The sequence below is a fragment of the Danio rerio genome, chromosome 23 (genome assembly GCF_049306965.1).
Source record: "Danio rerio strain Tuebingen ecotype United States chromosome 23, GRCz12tu, whole genome shotgun sequence".
Classification (NCBI taxonomy): domain Eukaryota; kingdom Metazoa; phylum Chordata; class Actinopteri; order Cypriniformes; family Danionidae; genus Danio; species Danio rerio.
In genome coordinates, this window is record NC_133198.1 from 17,376,588 (window position 1) to 17,394,097 (window position 17,510).

The 17,510-nt window shown below is 38.6% G+C and overlaps 1 protein-coding gene across 14 annotated transcripts in view; it reads right to left on the minus strand.

Annotated features, from left to right (window-relative positions):
* Positions 1–912: 912 nt before the first annotated feature.
* eef1a2 (eukaryotic translation elongation factor 1 alpha 2) overlaps positions 913–17,510 on the minus strand; it is a 49,613-nt gene continuing 33,015 nt past the window's right edge. For 13 of the 14 annotated variants that reach the window (XM_073938259.1, XM_073938260.1, XM_073938262.1 and 10 more), the window contains 6 exons: positions 12,220–12,399; positions 11,242–11,538; positions 10,969–11,119; positions 4,195–4,451; positions 3,880–4,114; positions 913–1,531 (listed from right to left, as the gene is read on the minus strand). In XM_073938259.1, the coding sequence (XP_073794360.1) occupies positions 1,404–1,531; positions 3,880–4,114; positions 4,195–4,451; positions 10,969–11,119; positions 11,242–11,538; positions 12,220–12,399 (1,248 nt within the window). In that variant the 3' untranslated portion in view covers positions 913–1,403. The remainder of the gene's footprint in view (positions 1,532–3,879; positions 4,115–4,194; positions 4,452–10,968; positions 11,120–11,241; positions 11,539–12,219; positions 12,400–17,510) is intronic. The other variant, NM_001002371.1, reaches the window with a different exon arrangement.

Below are 17,510 nucleotides of genomic sequence, written 5' to 3' on the forward strand. Positions count from 1 at the left end.
CAGTGACGTCCTTGCTGTGAGGCAACAGTGCAATATGAATGAGGCCTCTCTGGTGTACACTAGCTCTCTTTGCTTTTGCGTGCTCTCGCTCTCCCTGTGAATAGCTGTTTCCATCCAAAAATACAAATTAACTTTATGTGCAAAACTGGATTATCACATAAAAGATGTGCAAATAGAGCAGCGTTTCCATCCAACGAGTCAAAGCGTACAAAATTGTCACTTCCTGATTATCTGCCATCAAATATCAACAGTAACAAAATTTGCTGCGATAAGAGAAGCTGCGTCAATCTTTTCTTAATTTAGTAAATGACTTGCACCTGAGAAGACAATCCTGACACGCAGTGAATGCGCAGTTTGAAGGCGTGAGATGCGGAGCATAGATGCTCTTGATTCTGGAGGTCATTAATAATATAACAACACTAATACTAAGATGATTAAGGCAATTTAGAATGAGCAAAATAACATTTCAGCTGTTTTACAATACGATGAGCCTGCTGGTTTGTCCATTCCACAATTTTTTTTATCACATGATCTCTTACAACAAAGTCACGTGACCTTTTTTGATGGAAAACATTAATTTTAAATTAACAGGAGAGCAAAAAAATGTCTCCAACTGCATCTGTTAAAGTCTACAGGTGCGAAAATGTGCCTTTATGTACATTAATGCTAAAAATATGTTATCCTACTACGATACAAAGTTACTTCTCAAATAAAGTAACATGAAAGACTGTTTCAAGTTAAAGTTATTTAATTATTTTGTTTATGAAAACTGCAGAGTGATGCATGAAAAAAATGGCTGAATAATTGTTTAAGTAGTGTGTGATCTATGTTAAAGTGTGCCACTGGATCTAACATTAAATTAAATTTGTCTTTCCCTCAGAAGCAATAAAAACACCTTCAATTTGTAAACTCGTGGTTTTGGACAACAGTTTCTTTATTTGTCACAGGTTTGAGCAGCAAGGGTCCGAAAGGAGACAAATGGTGCTTTGGATCGAATAGCCTTTCATCATCAGTGCTCATTTATAAATCATACAAAATTATCATCAGCAGTTTGCTTTCCAGTTTGGTCAAAGTGCAGTTTCTTCTTTCAACATGCGCGCACACACGCACGCACGCACGCACGCACGCACACACACAGCAATACCAGCTACATTCATTTAACAGATGTCGTGCAAACATCCATGCAACGTGTGTACCGGTCTGCTATTAAAAGTGAATATACAGTGCAACCAGTCAAAATGTGATAATGCTAGTTTTTCAATATTTTCCTTCAGTCTATCAAACTCCAGTTGGTTCGAGTATATATTTCAAGCACACAGGGAAGGAACTGACTGAGCATGCCTAAATGAGAGAGGCATGTAAGCTGGGACAGGGCCTAAGGTGACTGTCTTGGAGATTCAGATTCATTTGCTAGATTTTTGAGCTTTCTGAGCTGATTTGGTCACTCTCCCGCTGCCGCCAATCTTCTTCTCCACATTTTTGATCACACCGACTGCAACGGTCTGTCTCATATCTCGGACAGCAAAGCGTCCTAGGAAACACACATAAACATATTTGCCGTATATTTGCCTTTCTAGGTATACTTAAATTTCCAGTTGGAAGTTGTTAAGTTGAAGCTAAACTGAGCAGGACACCACCAGTACCGAGTTTGGACATCCTGGCTTAGAGCGAGCTTCCTGAAATGTTAAACCCATTCAGATTCATTTGTCAGAATTATCCCTTACAGAAACAGAACTTTCTTGATGAAAACCAATTTGATTTTATATGAAAGCGTAATGAGAACAAGATGCAATAAAAATGATATGTTGTAGTCAGTCAGGGGGTCAAATATGATGAGAAATGGCTAAATGAAACAGTCCTAATAAGCATTTTCATCGAATTAGCAATCAAGAGGAATATAAAAATGTGCAGGTTGACATCTCTGATGAGTCCAACCTTTAACCTGACAACGACTGCAGTAAAAATCTAATTAATCATAAGACCGGGTGACCAACGGAAATGTAAGCCTGAGACGCCAATTAGAAATAAGGATGGCAAACCGAACTATGGGTTGCTTGGTTCTTGTAATTTGACAACAAACATGAATCATCATGTCTTTAGCCACTGTTACTGTTTAAGAGAACATAAATATCTCAAAAATATTAAGTAACTAATTAGCAAAGCTTTGAACAAGGTTTCATTATATCTCCTTCTGATTACGTGTGGGCTTGACACAAATTGCTACAGCCATTTTAAGTGATTTCTTTTTATTCTCTTCCTTTTAATGGCTTTTATTTTTTACCTGTTAGATGAATCTGTTCATTTCTATGTTAACAAAAAACAAATAAAACATAACAATATAACCAGACAAGCAAATATAAACACACAAAATAAAGAAAAACCAAGCATAAGAAGAAACAAGCCCAAACTGTAAAAGCAACAAAGAACTCAGCCAAACAAAACATAAAAAAGCAAGGTGAAAGAAAACATAAAGACATAAAATAAAGTAAAACATTAAAAAAGCAAAGTAAAACAAGTGAATGAAAATCCAAGTTAAAAGGCAACAAAACAAAAGTTACAACTGAAACTTAAAAGAAACCGAAAAAAAAAACTTAAAGGAAAGCAAAACAACCTAAAGAAAATAAAGCAAAGCATCAGAGCAAATCAAAGTGAAAACAAATTCAAGCTAACTAAAGGCAGTGAAAAGGTACTTTATTTAAAATAATTTATATGAAAAACACAAAACAAAAAAGAAAGCAGCTAAATGAGATATAGACTGTTTCTCAATTACAAAAACGCAGAGAACGGACTTGCGTTCTTGTAGAGATGAAAACGTATCCTGTGAAAAATGAGATGCTGCGTTCTTCCTGGTGGTCACGTGACCTTCACGTGTTTTTAATGGAATATTATTTAAACATTGCATTCAAACAACAATTTACTGTTTACTGCAAAATATATACTATGCATAAAAACATTATAAATATACGTTGCACAATACAAATAAAATAGATTTTTATACGAATTTCAGCAAACAAACGAGAGAAGAGCATCTCTGAACAAACAACACATCCAACCTTAAGTCAGATGGGCTACAGTAGCAGAAGACCATACCGGGTGACACTCCTGTCAGCTAAGGACAGGAGGCAAAACTGGACAATAGAAGATTAGAAAAATGTTACCTGGTCTGATAAGTCTTGATTTTTGCTGCAACATTCGGATGGTAGGGTCAGAATTTGGCGTCAACAACAAGACAGCATGGATCCATTCTGACTTTACAGTATCAACAGTTCAGGCTGCTGCTGGTGGTGTAATGGTGTGGGGGGATATTATCTTGGCACAGTTTGGGCCCATTAGTACCAATTGAGCATTGTGTCAACACAACAGCCTACCTGAGTATTGTTGCAGACCATGTCCAGCCCTTTATGCCCACAGTGTACCCATCTTCTGATGGCTACTTAATCTCAGACTGGTTTCTTGCACATAACAATGAGTTCACTGTACTTAAATTGCTTCCACAGTCATCAGATCTCAATCCAATATAGCACCTTTGGGATGGGGTGGAATGGGAAGTTTGCATCATGGATGTGCAGCTGAAAAATCAGCAGCAACTCCATGATTCTATCATGTCAATGTGAACCGAAATATTTTTAGTACCTTGATAAATCTATGACGAAGTATTAAGGCAGTTCTGAAAGCAAAAGGGAATAAAACCCAGTACTTGTAAGGTGTACTTAATAAAGTGGCCGGTGAGAGTAGGTAAGCAAAAAAAAAAAAAAGCCAACAAAAATTTAACGCAAAGCTAAAAAGAAAAGAAAGCAAAAAAAAAAAAAACACAAAAGAAAATCTATGTGAAAATACCAAAAAAAAAAAAAGAATTATTCATGGAAGATGGACACATACCCAGTGGAGGATACTGAGAGAAGCTCTCCACACACATTGGTTTTCCTGGGATCATGTCCACTATGGCGGCATCTCCAGACTTCAGGCTTTTGGGATTGTCTTCTAGCTTCTTGCCTGAGCGGCGATCAATCTTCTCCTTGAGTTCAGCAAACTTGCAGGCGATATGAGCAGTGTGACAGTCTATGACAGGAGAGTAACCTGAACTGATCTGTCCTGGGTGATTCAAAATGATGACCTGATAACAAAAAAAAAAACATAAAACAAAAATCCTGATAGGGGTTGATGTAAGATAATGCAATAAGCTAGCTGTCCCACCTGTGCTGTAAACCCTGATGCTTCCTGAGGCGGGTCGGACTTACTGTCTCCACAAACGTTACCTCTTCGAATGTCTTTTACGGACACGTTCTTCACATTAAAGCCCACATTGTCTCCTGGAAGAGCTTCACTTAGAGACTCGTGATGCATCTCCACGGACTTCACTTCTGTAGTGATGTTGACTGGGGCAAAGGTCACCACCATACTGGGCCGGAGAACACCCGTCTCTACCCTGCCCACTGGCACAGTCCCGATTCCTTTTTTGTGAACAAATAATTTTATTAATGAACAGTCAGTTCAACATAGAAAATATACAACATTTTCAGTTATATTGCAGCTATACTTCAGTATCAACAACGTCATCACAACAATACATCATATGGCTTAAATAGTTGTCAAGAACCAATAGACCAATTACCAACCTACGTCACACATGACGTCACACGGGTCCCTGGTTGCAAAAAACAGACAGGCTGCAATGGGAAAGATATCCTGTTTTGCAGTAGGATGCCGATTTTGAGTCCAAAAATAGAAAACTTAACTTTTACCATACACCACACACTGCTTTAATACCGACTGCAGACTTCTTTGGCTAAATGGGAGCTGAATGAAGTAAGGAGCTAATTAGAAATGCTGGACTCTGCAGTTCTCATGTCATGTCAGGTAAGTTCACGCTATGCTGAATCATACACATCACTCGTTTTTGATTGCATAAATGATTTCAGCAAAAAAAGTTACATGTGGTTAATTAAACTGCTGACACTGAATGCTAAGAATGAAACATGAAAGTTACGTTTGTTAAGGTAAACTTAGTTTTATATTCACAAATTCATTCAGTGACAACTTGTGACACACTCCCTATATTGTTTACCACGGCACTTTGAATACTCGGTCTGAAATAACCTGCAAGTGTGACTTGAAAACAACATTAACACTGTTTACTTGACTGTGAACAATGTTGTATATTGAGTCATTGGCTGCTGCTAATATGATTTCGCTATTTAGAGTTTGCAAATAATATTTTTATGAAATTATATTATTAAGGAGAAAGTCCGAATGTGCAAATATAAAACCAACTTTACCTCTATGTGTAGGTTCTCCCTGCTGTACAGGTGCAGTTCAGTGTCAGAATGCAGTTGTTTTGCGTGTTGATGATTAATTACCCAGGCCTTGTATAACGTTAGCTCCGTCTTGTTTCTTTGTCTTTGGCTAGGTGGAATCTCGGTGTTTAGCTCTTGAATCTGGTCATCATGGAGCATTATTTCTTGCACATGACCACAAAGAACAAAATTGTTGGCATCTAAAGAATTGTAGACCTTTAGCTTCTCTCTTGTAAATTCATTCGGAGCTTCTAAGAGATTGTATATTTCGGGCTGGATGCTTGGTCACTTCGTCTTATCGAATATCCATTGGGAGGGAGCTATCGCAAATGGAGCTGTCAGATGAACGCCGTTCACTTTAACGTTAATTTTGCTGAATCACTGTGCTTGTCACTGGGTGACGAGCTGTTATAATGTGCTGTAAGCATTATGTAAATAATTTATATAACATGTAAGTATTATATCTTATTTCTAAGACAACAACAAACTCTGCACCGCATCTGATGTCATTCCCTCGCTGTAAATGCTAGGGCTCCCGGTTGCTTTCTGCCACCTCCCTGCGCGCGCATCCTGAATGTTTACAAACATGGTAATTGGTCAATAAATAGCCAGACCGACACCCAGATTATTACAAACACACATTATCCCAATACAACACATCACCTTCCCCCTTAAGATGATCATTACATAAAGCAAACATCAGAAAAATACAATTCAACATTACTTTGTTTCAACTTATTCTCTGAAATGTTGTGGTAATTTAATAGTTCGTTTAGACCGACGTGGTCCCACTGGGCTTGTAGCCCCAGATACAGGGGGTTCAGCTGAAAGTCCAGTCTCTCCACACCACCGCCAGTGTGCAGCATCCACTTGGATGATGCGACGGCAGCCACAGGACAACGGCGCCAGTGCGCTCACCACACACCAGCTATTGGTGGAGTAGAAAGTGATAGAGCCAATTCAGTAGAAGGGGATGATTGGGAGGCCATGATCGTAAGGGCAGATAGAGGGACTTTGGTCAGGACACCGGGGTTACACCCCTGCTCTTTCATGAGAAGTGCCATGGGATTTTTAAGGACCACAGAGAGTCAGGACCTCGGTTTAACGTCTCATCCGAAAGACGGCGCCCACGGACAGTGTAGTGTCCCCTTCACATTTACTGGGGCATTAGGACTCACGCAGACCACAGGTTGAGCGCCCCCTGCTGGCCTCATTAACACCACTTCCAACAGTAACCTAGTGTTCCCTAGTGGTCTCCTATCCAGGTACTGACCAGGCTCAGCCCTGCTTAGCTTCATTGAGTAACTGGTCTTGGGCTGCAGGGTGATATGGCTGTGGCTGCAATCACCTCAGTCTGGTAATTGTAGCTTAAGATGTAATGTGTGACATTCGGAAGACTTCTAACCACATTGAATAAGCATCCACTACAATCATAAACATATTGTTCAGGAAAGGGCCAACAAAATCTATGTGCAGACGTTTCCAAGACTCACCCAGAAACTCACATGGATGAAGAGGAACTTGACTGGGCACTCGTTGTTCTTGTTGACAAATTTCACACTCTTTGCAACATCTTTCCACATCCATATTAATTTTTGGCCACCACACATACTTGCGAGCCAGGGCTTTCATTTTAACAATGCCAGGGTGTGCTGCATGAAGTTCATACAACACTGATTTCCAAAGTTTAAAAGGTACAATCACCCTTGTTCCCCATAGCACACAACTCTGTTCCATTGATAACTCATCTCTTTTAGTCTGAAACACCTCCAACTCTTCTGCCACTTCATTTGACAACCATTCTGTTACATACTGGGCAACTTCAGACAGATGTTGATCTCTTCTAGTTGCTCTAGAAATATGTGATGCATTTATAGGGGCCTCATGTAGATGATTAGTTAGCAGGGTATTAATATGTGCTGACATGGCTTCTGTGCCAACTAGGGATGTAACGGTATCAGAATTTCACGGTAAGATAATACCTCGGTATGAATGACATGGTACGGTATTTATTGAATAATTTACAGGAAAAACATAACTAATGAAAAGACTCGAAAAAAGTGCCAAAAGTGTTTATTTACCTTAGTACTGAACATATCAATGACATACAAATTAGCCATCTATCTGTAAGTTTCGAAGCAGGAACTTTAATTTTTCAATTTTAATAACAAAAAACTATAAAACCATATTAAAAAAAATAAAGTTTCAATTTAGTATTGTTGAAAACTCATCACATTCAACATTTAATCATTCACTCACTTAGATAGAGATGTTTTTTTTTTAAAGGAAAATAATCATATAACTAATCTGGTAAAAGCTGGGATCTCTGGGCATGTCCCCTGCAACAGAAAAAAAATATTTAAAAAAAACTCTCATTTGGGACTGAGGTTTCTGGAACAGAGAGATATGATTTAGCCAAGGTTGACAGCAGTGGGTAACGTTGCGCATTGTCTTTCCACCACTTGAGAGGACAAGCCATGAGTGAGATAGAGGTCTCTTTGCAGTACAAGTCAATGTCTGCATCAATCTAACAAGTGTGCTGTGCTAATAAGTGTGCTGTGTTCTGCAGTCCCCATTACTGTTTTTAGTCGTATTCCCCGACTTATATTTCACCACAGTCTGGCAGAGCCGCAATACTGTTTTTTTTTCTTTTCTTTGTCTGTCACCTTTTCTCCTTTTTCGTATCTTTTTAGAAAGAAACCGAAATGCTTCCACACATCTGATTTAAAACTCGCTTTAGGTTCGATCATTTCCAGCTCTTTTTCTTCCCCGCTACAGGCAACACACTCCATTTCCGCATTACTGGATCTGTAGTGACAACAGACTGCAAATGATGATGGCCACGCCAAGGCTGATGGGAATTGTAGTTCCCGCTACCTACCGTTCGTTTCATTCGCCTAAGCAAACTTTTCTCAGAAATATAGTTTTATTGAGTCATGCGCCTACGGTAATATGGAAAAAAAAATTACTATTGTGGTATGACAGTATTTACAATATTGTTACATCCCTAGTGCCTACATCTGTAATTTCAGACAATGGAACTCGTGACAATCCATCAGCATTTCCATGCATCTCTGCCTTGCGGTAACAAATGTGATAATCATAGGCTGCTAAAATTATTGCCCACCTTTGGATATGGACAGCAGCCATCATTGGGAAGTGTTTATGCTCCCGAAATAAAGTCATAAGAGGTCTGTGATCAGTCATCAACTTAAATGATTATCCTCACAGATATTGATAAAAAAAAAATTTACTCCAAAAATAATGCTCAATGCTTCTTTCTCAATCTGAGAATATTTCTTATCTGCAGGTGACAAAGTATGTGAAGCATAAGCAATAGGGCGTTCCTCACCATTTAGCATTGTATGCTGCAACACTGCTCCGATTCCATAAGCTGAAGCATCACATGCTAGTGTCACAGGTAACTCTGGATTATAGTGTACAAACACTTTATCGCTAGTCAACAGCTCTTTGCACTTCTCAAATGCATTTTGTTCTTTCTTCCCCCAATACCAGACCACTTGCTCTTTTAAAAGTCTATACATACAGTGCTCCGATTTGGTACAAAACGTCCATAATAATTAATCAAGCCTAAAAAAGCTCGCAATTCTTTTACATTTAAAGGTGCTGGAGCATCCTGGACAGCCTTCACCTTGTCCTTCGTTGGATACACTCCTTCATCCGTCACATGACCCAGGTATTCAATTTGAGTCTGGCCCCACTCACATTAATAATTTTTTACTCGTAATCCAGAGTCTTGTAACCGCTGGAGAACTTGGCAAAGAATTCACTTTTATTCCTTTTTTCCTTTTATATCCTTTATATGACCAAATTTTCCACACTGATGGCATTTAGAACTCTTAAAATAGCATTCCTGTGCAATATGATTGCTACATTTAAATCGATAACTTGCATACTGAGAGCAATTTCAAATGCTCGTGCAAACGTAAGCGCATCCTCTGAAAGCAATCTTCGTTGGCATGCATCGCTCTGTATTCCGCTAACAAAACGGTAACAAAACGCTTCATCCAGACTTGCACCAAAATCATTTTGACGCACATTGTTTGAGTTCGGCAACAAACTAAGACACAGTTTCATGAGGCTTTTATATGCAGTGCTAAAATCAGAAGCGCTCAGCTAATATTAGTGGTTTGGGTTCAAAGTGTGGTTGCAGGATCTCAACAGTTTCTCTAAATGTCTTATCCTTTGGCTTTAAAGGTTGAACCACGTTTCGCAATAGCCCATAAGTGGAAGCACCAACAGCACTTAGTAATGTCACCACTTTCTTTGTATTATCCACATCATTAGCAATCATGAATAACTCCACTCGCTCAATATATGCTGACCAGGACTCATTTTCTGGTTTATACACATCTAATCTTCCGATTTGGGCCATATCCACACAATTTTCCTCGTTGCCAGTTTGTTATATACTTACGAGGCAAATACCAAGAAATACCATCAAGCGTGCTTTACTTCAGTATCAACAACGTCATCACAACAACACATCACATGGCTTGAATAGATGTCAAGAACCAATGAATAGCCAGACCGACACCCAAATTATTACAAACACACATTCAAGAGTTCCCACTTAGATATGCTTAGCATTTATAGCAGGTTTGGCATGCTGTCCAGGAAGAGAACCCTGAGCTCAGAGATATTTGAGCCCAGGGGTCCTGGCCGGTCAATAAGCATTTCAGGGGATCCGAGATCAGGTAGGTCTCGACAGCTCCCCTTTTAGAAAAGACAGGAAAAGGAGGAGATGGGGTGGAAGAGGGGATTCTTCTAACACAAAGATAGAGCAGTAAGGAGAAAATGATCCATAAGCTAGGATCACTCTGATTGAACTATTACTGATTACAGATGAGTGGCCAGCAGTGCTCAATCCTATCACGTGCTCCTCTCGAAATTAGTTTATGAAACTTCACTTATCTCAATACACAACAGAGACCAAGCTAAAGGAAAATGAATGATTGAATGTAATTGTCTTCCAAATTTAGACAGAAAATAAGGTTGGTATACATCTTCAAACCACAAATTGACACATTTTAGATTAAATCTGAGAGCCCTCTCAGATCATGTTTTTGGTTCCTTATCTGGACTTTGAACTTCTTGAGACCATTGCTGTCTTTGGAGGGTAAGAGAGCTCTTGGATTTCATCCAAAACAGTGTTTCTCATCCGCGTTACCGGACGACCTCCAGCTCTGAACATTTTTCCATGGCTGTTTTAATATATGTTCTTCAGCATTTTTGCGTCCTTGTGTTCTCGTGTAAAATCATCAACTGTAAAAGTTCAGTTCTAAAACTCAAGACCGTAAGAACAGAGGAAGCGGTAAAGTTGTCTGATGTGTTCTTAATATCAAAGATGTGTGGATGCGGACTTTAGCTCAAAACTCGCTCAAAAAGTCTCAGAAATCATTGCAGCTGAATAAAGGAGAATTGATTTGGTTGTAAGGAGAAATTTTCTCTTCAAATTTGGTCAGAAAAATAAATTAACATGTTTTAAATGAAATTTGAGAGCTCTCTTAGTTTGTTTTGGTTGAGACCACTTGAATTTTATCTAAAATATATTTGTGTTCGGAAGATGAACAAAAGGTAATAACAATATGAGGGTGAGTAATTATTAACAAATTTTGGGTGAACTAATTCTTTAAATAACATTAGATCTCACCTCCAATCTTGTAGACATCTTGTAGTGGAAGACGTAAGGGTTTATCAGTGGGCCGTGTTGGAGGCATGATGGTATCAAGAGCTTCCAATAGAGTAACACCACCGGCATGGTGCTCCTTCCTGTCCAGCTTCCAGCCTTTAAACCATGGCATCTACCAAGCGCAAGTGAGACCATAGTATTAATCAAAACTGCCAACTCTTTAATTAGAAACTGGTAAATGGTATGAGGTCATTGCAAAAAATAAACAACCAGACAAACCCCAAGGAGACTCACATTGGAAGACGGTTCCAGCATGTTGTCGCCATGCCAGCCTGAAATAGGGACAAAGGGTACGGAAGCTGGACTATAACCAATCTTTTTGATGTAGGCGCTCACTTCTTTGACGATCTCATCATAGCGTTTCTCACTGTAGGAAGGCTCGGTGGAGTCCATCTTGTTGACGGCTACGATCAGTTGCTTGACACCAAGTGTGTAGGCCAGCAGGGCGTGTTCCCTTGTTTGGCCATTTTTGGAAATGCCTGCCTCAAATTCACCCACTCCAGCCGCTACAATTAAGACAGCACAATCCGCCTGGGAGATAAAGGAGGAAAGTAATATTGTATACCTACAAATGAAAATGTTGTTTTTAAGTCAAGTGCCATCATTGTTTTTTGTTTGGAATTTAAAAAAATATTTGACAAATATATAAGGCTGTTATGGTTGCTCTATACCACGATGTCCATCCGTGTTCGTGGAGATCTACCTTGCAGCAGAGTTTAGTTGCAACCTTGATCAAACACACCTGTCATTAATTACCAAGTGCACTTTCAGATCCTTCTTAGTGAGGGTGAACTCTGACCTGAAGGGTCCCTCTGAAGGGATAAGGGCATAAGAATGAGCCCTTCTGAACTGAGTGCACTGTGTGATACCAAACAACTTCCTTGCTCAAAGGTACCATCAGAACGTGTCCATCAGTTGTATTTTTTAAACTCCATCCCAAAGGGCCCTTCGAAGTGGCCAGTTTATAAGACTTCGGTTTAGAATGACACTTCAATATGGCGGCCATGACTGTTTTACTCTAATGTGCCCTCCAGAGAGCAATATATCTTGTTTGGAATGTACCGTTAGTTTAGTTGTGCTTGATCAGGGTTGGAGCTGAAGTCTAAAAGAATGTAGATCTCCAGGAACAGGGTAAAGCACACCTGCGTTATACCAGTCTCCCAGGCACAAGTTTTTGTACATTTTTATATTAAGTTTTTTAAAAGTCATTACCTGAGATGTCCCAGTGATCATGTTTTTGATAAAGTCTCTATGTCCTGGAGCATCTATTATGGTTATGTAGTATTTAGTGGTCTCAAACTTCCAGAGTGAGATGTCTATGGTGATGCCTCTCTCCCTCTCAGCCTTCAACTTATCCAGGACCCAGGCATACTTAAAAGAACCTTTTCCCATCTGCCAAAAAAAAATGGTGTCAGTGTATAAAAGTAAATGCCTTAAAGGGATTGTTCACGCAAAAATAAAGGTGCTGCTAGATTCATAGGTAAGAGTAAGGCAAAAGCAAATCTATGCCCTTTATTTATAGGACCGGGCCTACCTAGAATCTCTAGCGGAATTCCTCTCAATTGGTCATTCTATCTCTATAAAAGCACTATGGGAACTTTAGGCTTTTCATACTGTTCTTTATCTCACTTTTAACCTCAAGCAGAGAAACATATCACACAAGAGTGAGAACTATAGAACTACTATAAAATATAAATAGTAACAACTATAGAAGAGGGCTAAAATCTCTTTCTACCAGGGTTATAAAACACTGATTTAGATTAATTCCACACTGTGGTGCTAGATATGTACAGTGTGGAACAATGCGATGAAAAATTTGCTAATACAGAACCATGAGCTGGTAATTGGAAGTTAAAATCAGATAAATCAAGTTTAGACCCATGTGGTGTATCCAAAATCACATACTTCCCTACTATATAGTATGTGAAAACAATATGTGAGCAGAGTAATATGTACAAATTCTTAGTGTTCGAAAAATGTAGGTAAGAATTACCTGGATGACCTACTACTTTCTGCAAGATTCTGAAGTGCGCATCCACTGGACGCTACCCTATCCCACACCAGAGAGTTCATAAATGGGAGTAAAGCGATGCAACTAATGTGGGTAGGTCATGTGGTAATGACACAACATGGTGGACTTAGTATGTTCAAATTCTATTTATACTTCTCACATTCATACTGTAGAAAACAAACTGTTCTAATGGTTATGAAGTACGTTCTAATACAAATGTAGTACTTACTCAAGTAGTATGCAATATCGAACACAGCTATTGTACACAGGGGCATGTTTAGCATTTCGGGGGCCCTAAGAAAATCTTTCAGTTGAGTCATCTCTGGAGAAATCACTTTCAGAGGCTTCTTTATCTCTGCAGACAACTTATTTTGGTGTCCCCCTTACCAGAAATCACTTCAACATAAAGAATGCCCTCCTGGGGCCTGTTTCAGAAAGGAGGTTAAGTAAAAACTCAGAGTATTTTAACCCTGAAATGAGAGAAACTCTGGGTTTTCCATTTCAAAATGGCAGGTTTGTTAAACTCGAGAAAGTAAGGGTAAGTCAAGCCTGTTTCTAAAAGAAAGGTAACTTTAACTCAGAGTCAGTTACTGTGGTAACTTACCCTGTGAACCTAACCTGGGGCCTGTTTCAGAAAGGAGGTTAAGTAAAAACTCAGAGTATTTTAACCCTGAAATGAGAGAAACTCTGGGTTTTCCATTTCAAAATGGCAGGTTTGTTAAACTCGAGAAAGTAAGGGTAAGTCAAGCCTGTTTCTAAAAGAAAGGTAACTTTAACTCAGAGTCAGTTACTGTGGTAACTTACTCTGTGAATCTAACCTGGTCCGGAGCAGGTTTTATTCTCTAAACTCTGAGTTTCTGTTGGTCTCCTCCCCTTTTTTTAAAGATGAAGCGTATTTCTCGCATTAGCTTACATTTCCACACACCTTTTAGAGCTCATTTTGGAGATGCCCATAAAAACGATTGATGGAAACGTCATGATTCACATAACTTTTGAAAATATGCATAATAAAACATGTGCATAACAGAGTAGGTTAAACTTTTATTTGATAAGAAAAGATGTGCATAAAGTGCACTTAACAAATTACAGTATGTACATTAAAAAATGGTTTGTTAGAGATGATGATGAAAATGTGTGTGAATGGACAAACCAGCAGACTGAGCAAACTGTAGAACATCTTAAATGTTGTTTAAGTCATTCTAAAATGCCTGAACTGTTTCAGTATTAGTGTATATTATTAATTACCTCCGAGCGTCTGGAGCGTGTCAAAAGGTCAAGAGTCTCCGCGTCTGGCTTCAAACGCCCCCACGTGTTCATTGTGTGTCAATTGTCTTCTGAGGCGCAAGTATTAAATAAAAAAGTCATTGACGCAGCTTGTTCTACTGCAGTAAATTGTTTTTACTGTTATATTTGGCGCAAGTTAATCAGGAAGTGACCATTGTGTTCTCTTTGACTCGTTGGATAAAAACGCTGCTTTATTCACATCTTTTAGGCGTTATTCCAGTTTTGCACAAATTTATGTAATAGCCTGTATTTTGATGGAAACACAGCTATAGCCTACATTTTTGTCACACATGGAACAAAGTCACGTACGAGGCTTGTCCTTTTTTCCATAAATATTTAGCTTAACCTTCGACATGAACTGTTACTAGATTAATGGGATTAATCGTAAGCACTGCTTACGTTCTTAATGTTATATCAACCTCTATTACTTGATCAGTAAAAAGGCAGACACAAGTGCACTGTTAAATCTATTAAAACTGATAAACGTGTTTAAAAGTTTAGAAAAAAGTATAAACGTCACACATTTCATTACTTATTTTATTATACTTAAATGTTTAAATACTTTAAATTAAACATTACGCATTAACTTGAGCAGCTGTTTTCCCATGCTGTCTCTGTTTCACTGATGGTTGCTTCTCAAATATATACACTCATATTTGCTATTACTTTGCATGAGCACATCAAGTTCAGCTGGAGAAAGAAATGCTGATCTGTTTTTTTAAGATGTTGCCATAGTCACTAATAATATCTGCGCTCCATTGATAATGCCTTTTTATAGTCACGGTGTGCGCGCTTAACTCTGAGTTGGTCTACTCAAAGTTGATTGACCCAACTCAGATCAGCTATTCTCAGAGTTTTTAATCTCTCTGTAAATCAACTCAGAGTTCAAGTTTCAACTCCGAGTTGTTTGAACCTCCTTACTGAAACAGGCCCCTGGTCAGGAGCAATTTTTATTCTCTAAACTCAGTTTCTGTCGGTCTCCTCCCCTTTTTTAAAGACTAAGCGGTATTTCTCGTCTTAGCCTTATGTTTCCACCCACCTATTTTAATGCTCATTTTGGATATGTGCATACAAACGATTGATAGAAATGTCATGATGCACATAACTTTTTAAAATATGCATAAAAAACATGCGCATAACTGAGTAGGATAAACATTTATTTGATAGAAAATGTGCGCATAAACTATGATGGAAACACTTTTACTGAACAAATTACAGTATGTACATTAAAAAAAGGTCAGGCTGAGCACACTGTAACATGTCTTAAATATTGTTTTAGCCATTCTAAAATGCCTTAACTGTTTCAGTATTAGTGTATATTATTAATTACCTCCGAGCATCTGGAGCGTGTCAAGAGTTTCCGCGTCTCATGGCTTCAAACGCCCCCGCGTGTTCATTGTGTTTCAGCATTGTCTTCTGACATGGAGGCGCAGGTACAGTAATTAAATAAAGAAATAATTGACGCAGCTTCTTCTACTCTCTGTTTCACTAATGGCTGCTTCTTTTCAAATATATACGCTCATATTTGCCATTACTTTGCATGAACACATCAAGTTCAGCTGGAGAAAGAAATGGTGATCTGTTTTATAAGATATTGCCATAGTCACTCGTAATATCTGCGCTCCATTGATAATGCCTTTTTACAGTCACGGTGTGTGTGCTTAACTCTGAGTTGGTCTACTCAAAGTTGATTGACCCAACTCAGATCAGCTGTTCTGAAACCGAAAACTCAAGAGTTTTTAATCTCTCGGTAAATCAACTCTAAGTTCAAGTTTAAACTCAAAGTTGGTTGAACCTCCTTACTGAAACAGGCCCCTGGACAATTTTTACAACAGAAGGTTGTGGGCTCAAATCCTTTATGCCTAGATTCAGACTACAGGGCTGTTAGCCTGATATGAACCTGGTATGCAAGTTATGGCAAGTTCAGACTGCATGATTTTTCATGCAGATCTGCATGACTATCTGGGTTAGCGTTCTGTCAGTGCTGTTTACACTGTAGGATGGATCGGCGACAGGAGAATTCATACTGCAAGACTTTAAAATAGGAAGAATCACAGACAACTTTGTCCAAACTATGTTTCACAACCAAACAAACGTCACATAATATATATCTTTCGTTATTTACTACATGATGGAAAAAAGACTTTTGCTTTAGAAACTTGTTGCTCACCTGGCTTTTGAAGAAAATGAACAATCTTTGCTCAATTTTTTTACTTTTCTACCTGATTGTGATATTGATCAGATGACACGTCAAACAGACACAGTGCTCCTGCCAAATTTACACTAGTTTTTCCTCCATTTATTGGGTCCAAATGAACTGAAAATGAGCGCTTTTAACTTCTCCCCCAGCCTCCCACTGGCTTGCAGGTACCCGTACTAGTGAATGCTTCTCTCTCATTGGCTGTAGGTGATCGCGGATGTTATTTTCAATCAGAACTCATTTCACACAGCACGATTTGAATCGCAGAGAGCTCCAAATATTTAACATGCCAAATATGCTATATATTTTTTATTAGTACAGATAGTATCAACAAAATATGTTTAACCAGTGCTCGTAAAGGCTGTTCCAGTCCTTTGGTCCAAACTTGATGTTTCATCAGAGCAATTCCTTGAGGAACTCAGAGTTCTTGTTGGTGGGTATTTGACAGGGAATTTCCCACTTGGACTCTGAAGTTTCTTCAAGTGAGAAAGTTTGAAATGAAGATAGGAAGTCTTCCTCTAAATCCCATTTGGTGAAGATCTTTTAAAATTCCATTTCTCCATGTTGTATCATATGCTTTTTCTAAACCAAAGAAAACAGCAACAACATGTTCTTTTCTGATGAATCGATCTCTGATATAAGTTTCCAGTCGGATTAACTGATCCAATGTATTCTTTCCACGTATAAGTCCACAATGGTAGTCAGTTAGTTGGCTCCGGGGATTCCCTCGCAAGTTAAGAAATCATCATATTAAAGGAGAAGTGTCGATTTTGTTTTACAGATGGGTAACAACACACAAAATGGCATTTACTCTGACAGAAATGTGTTGAACATGTACTTTTTATGTTTTTATGCACTATGTATGCGTGAGCATTTAGAAAACCATTCTTGAAAAGAAGTCAATAGCAATGCAGTTAAGCTAGATACACAAACGACCATGAATGAACCACAAAAGATTAAAATTGCCACTCCATTCTAAAGTAATTAACTTAACAATATATTTACAAT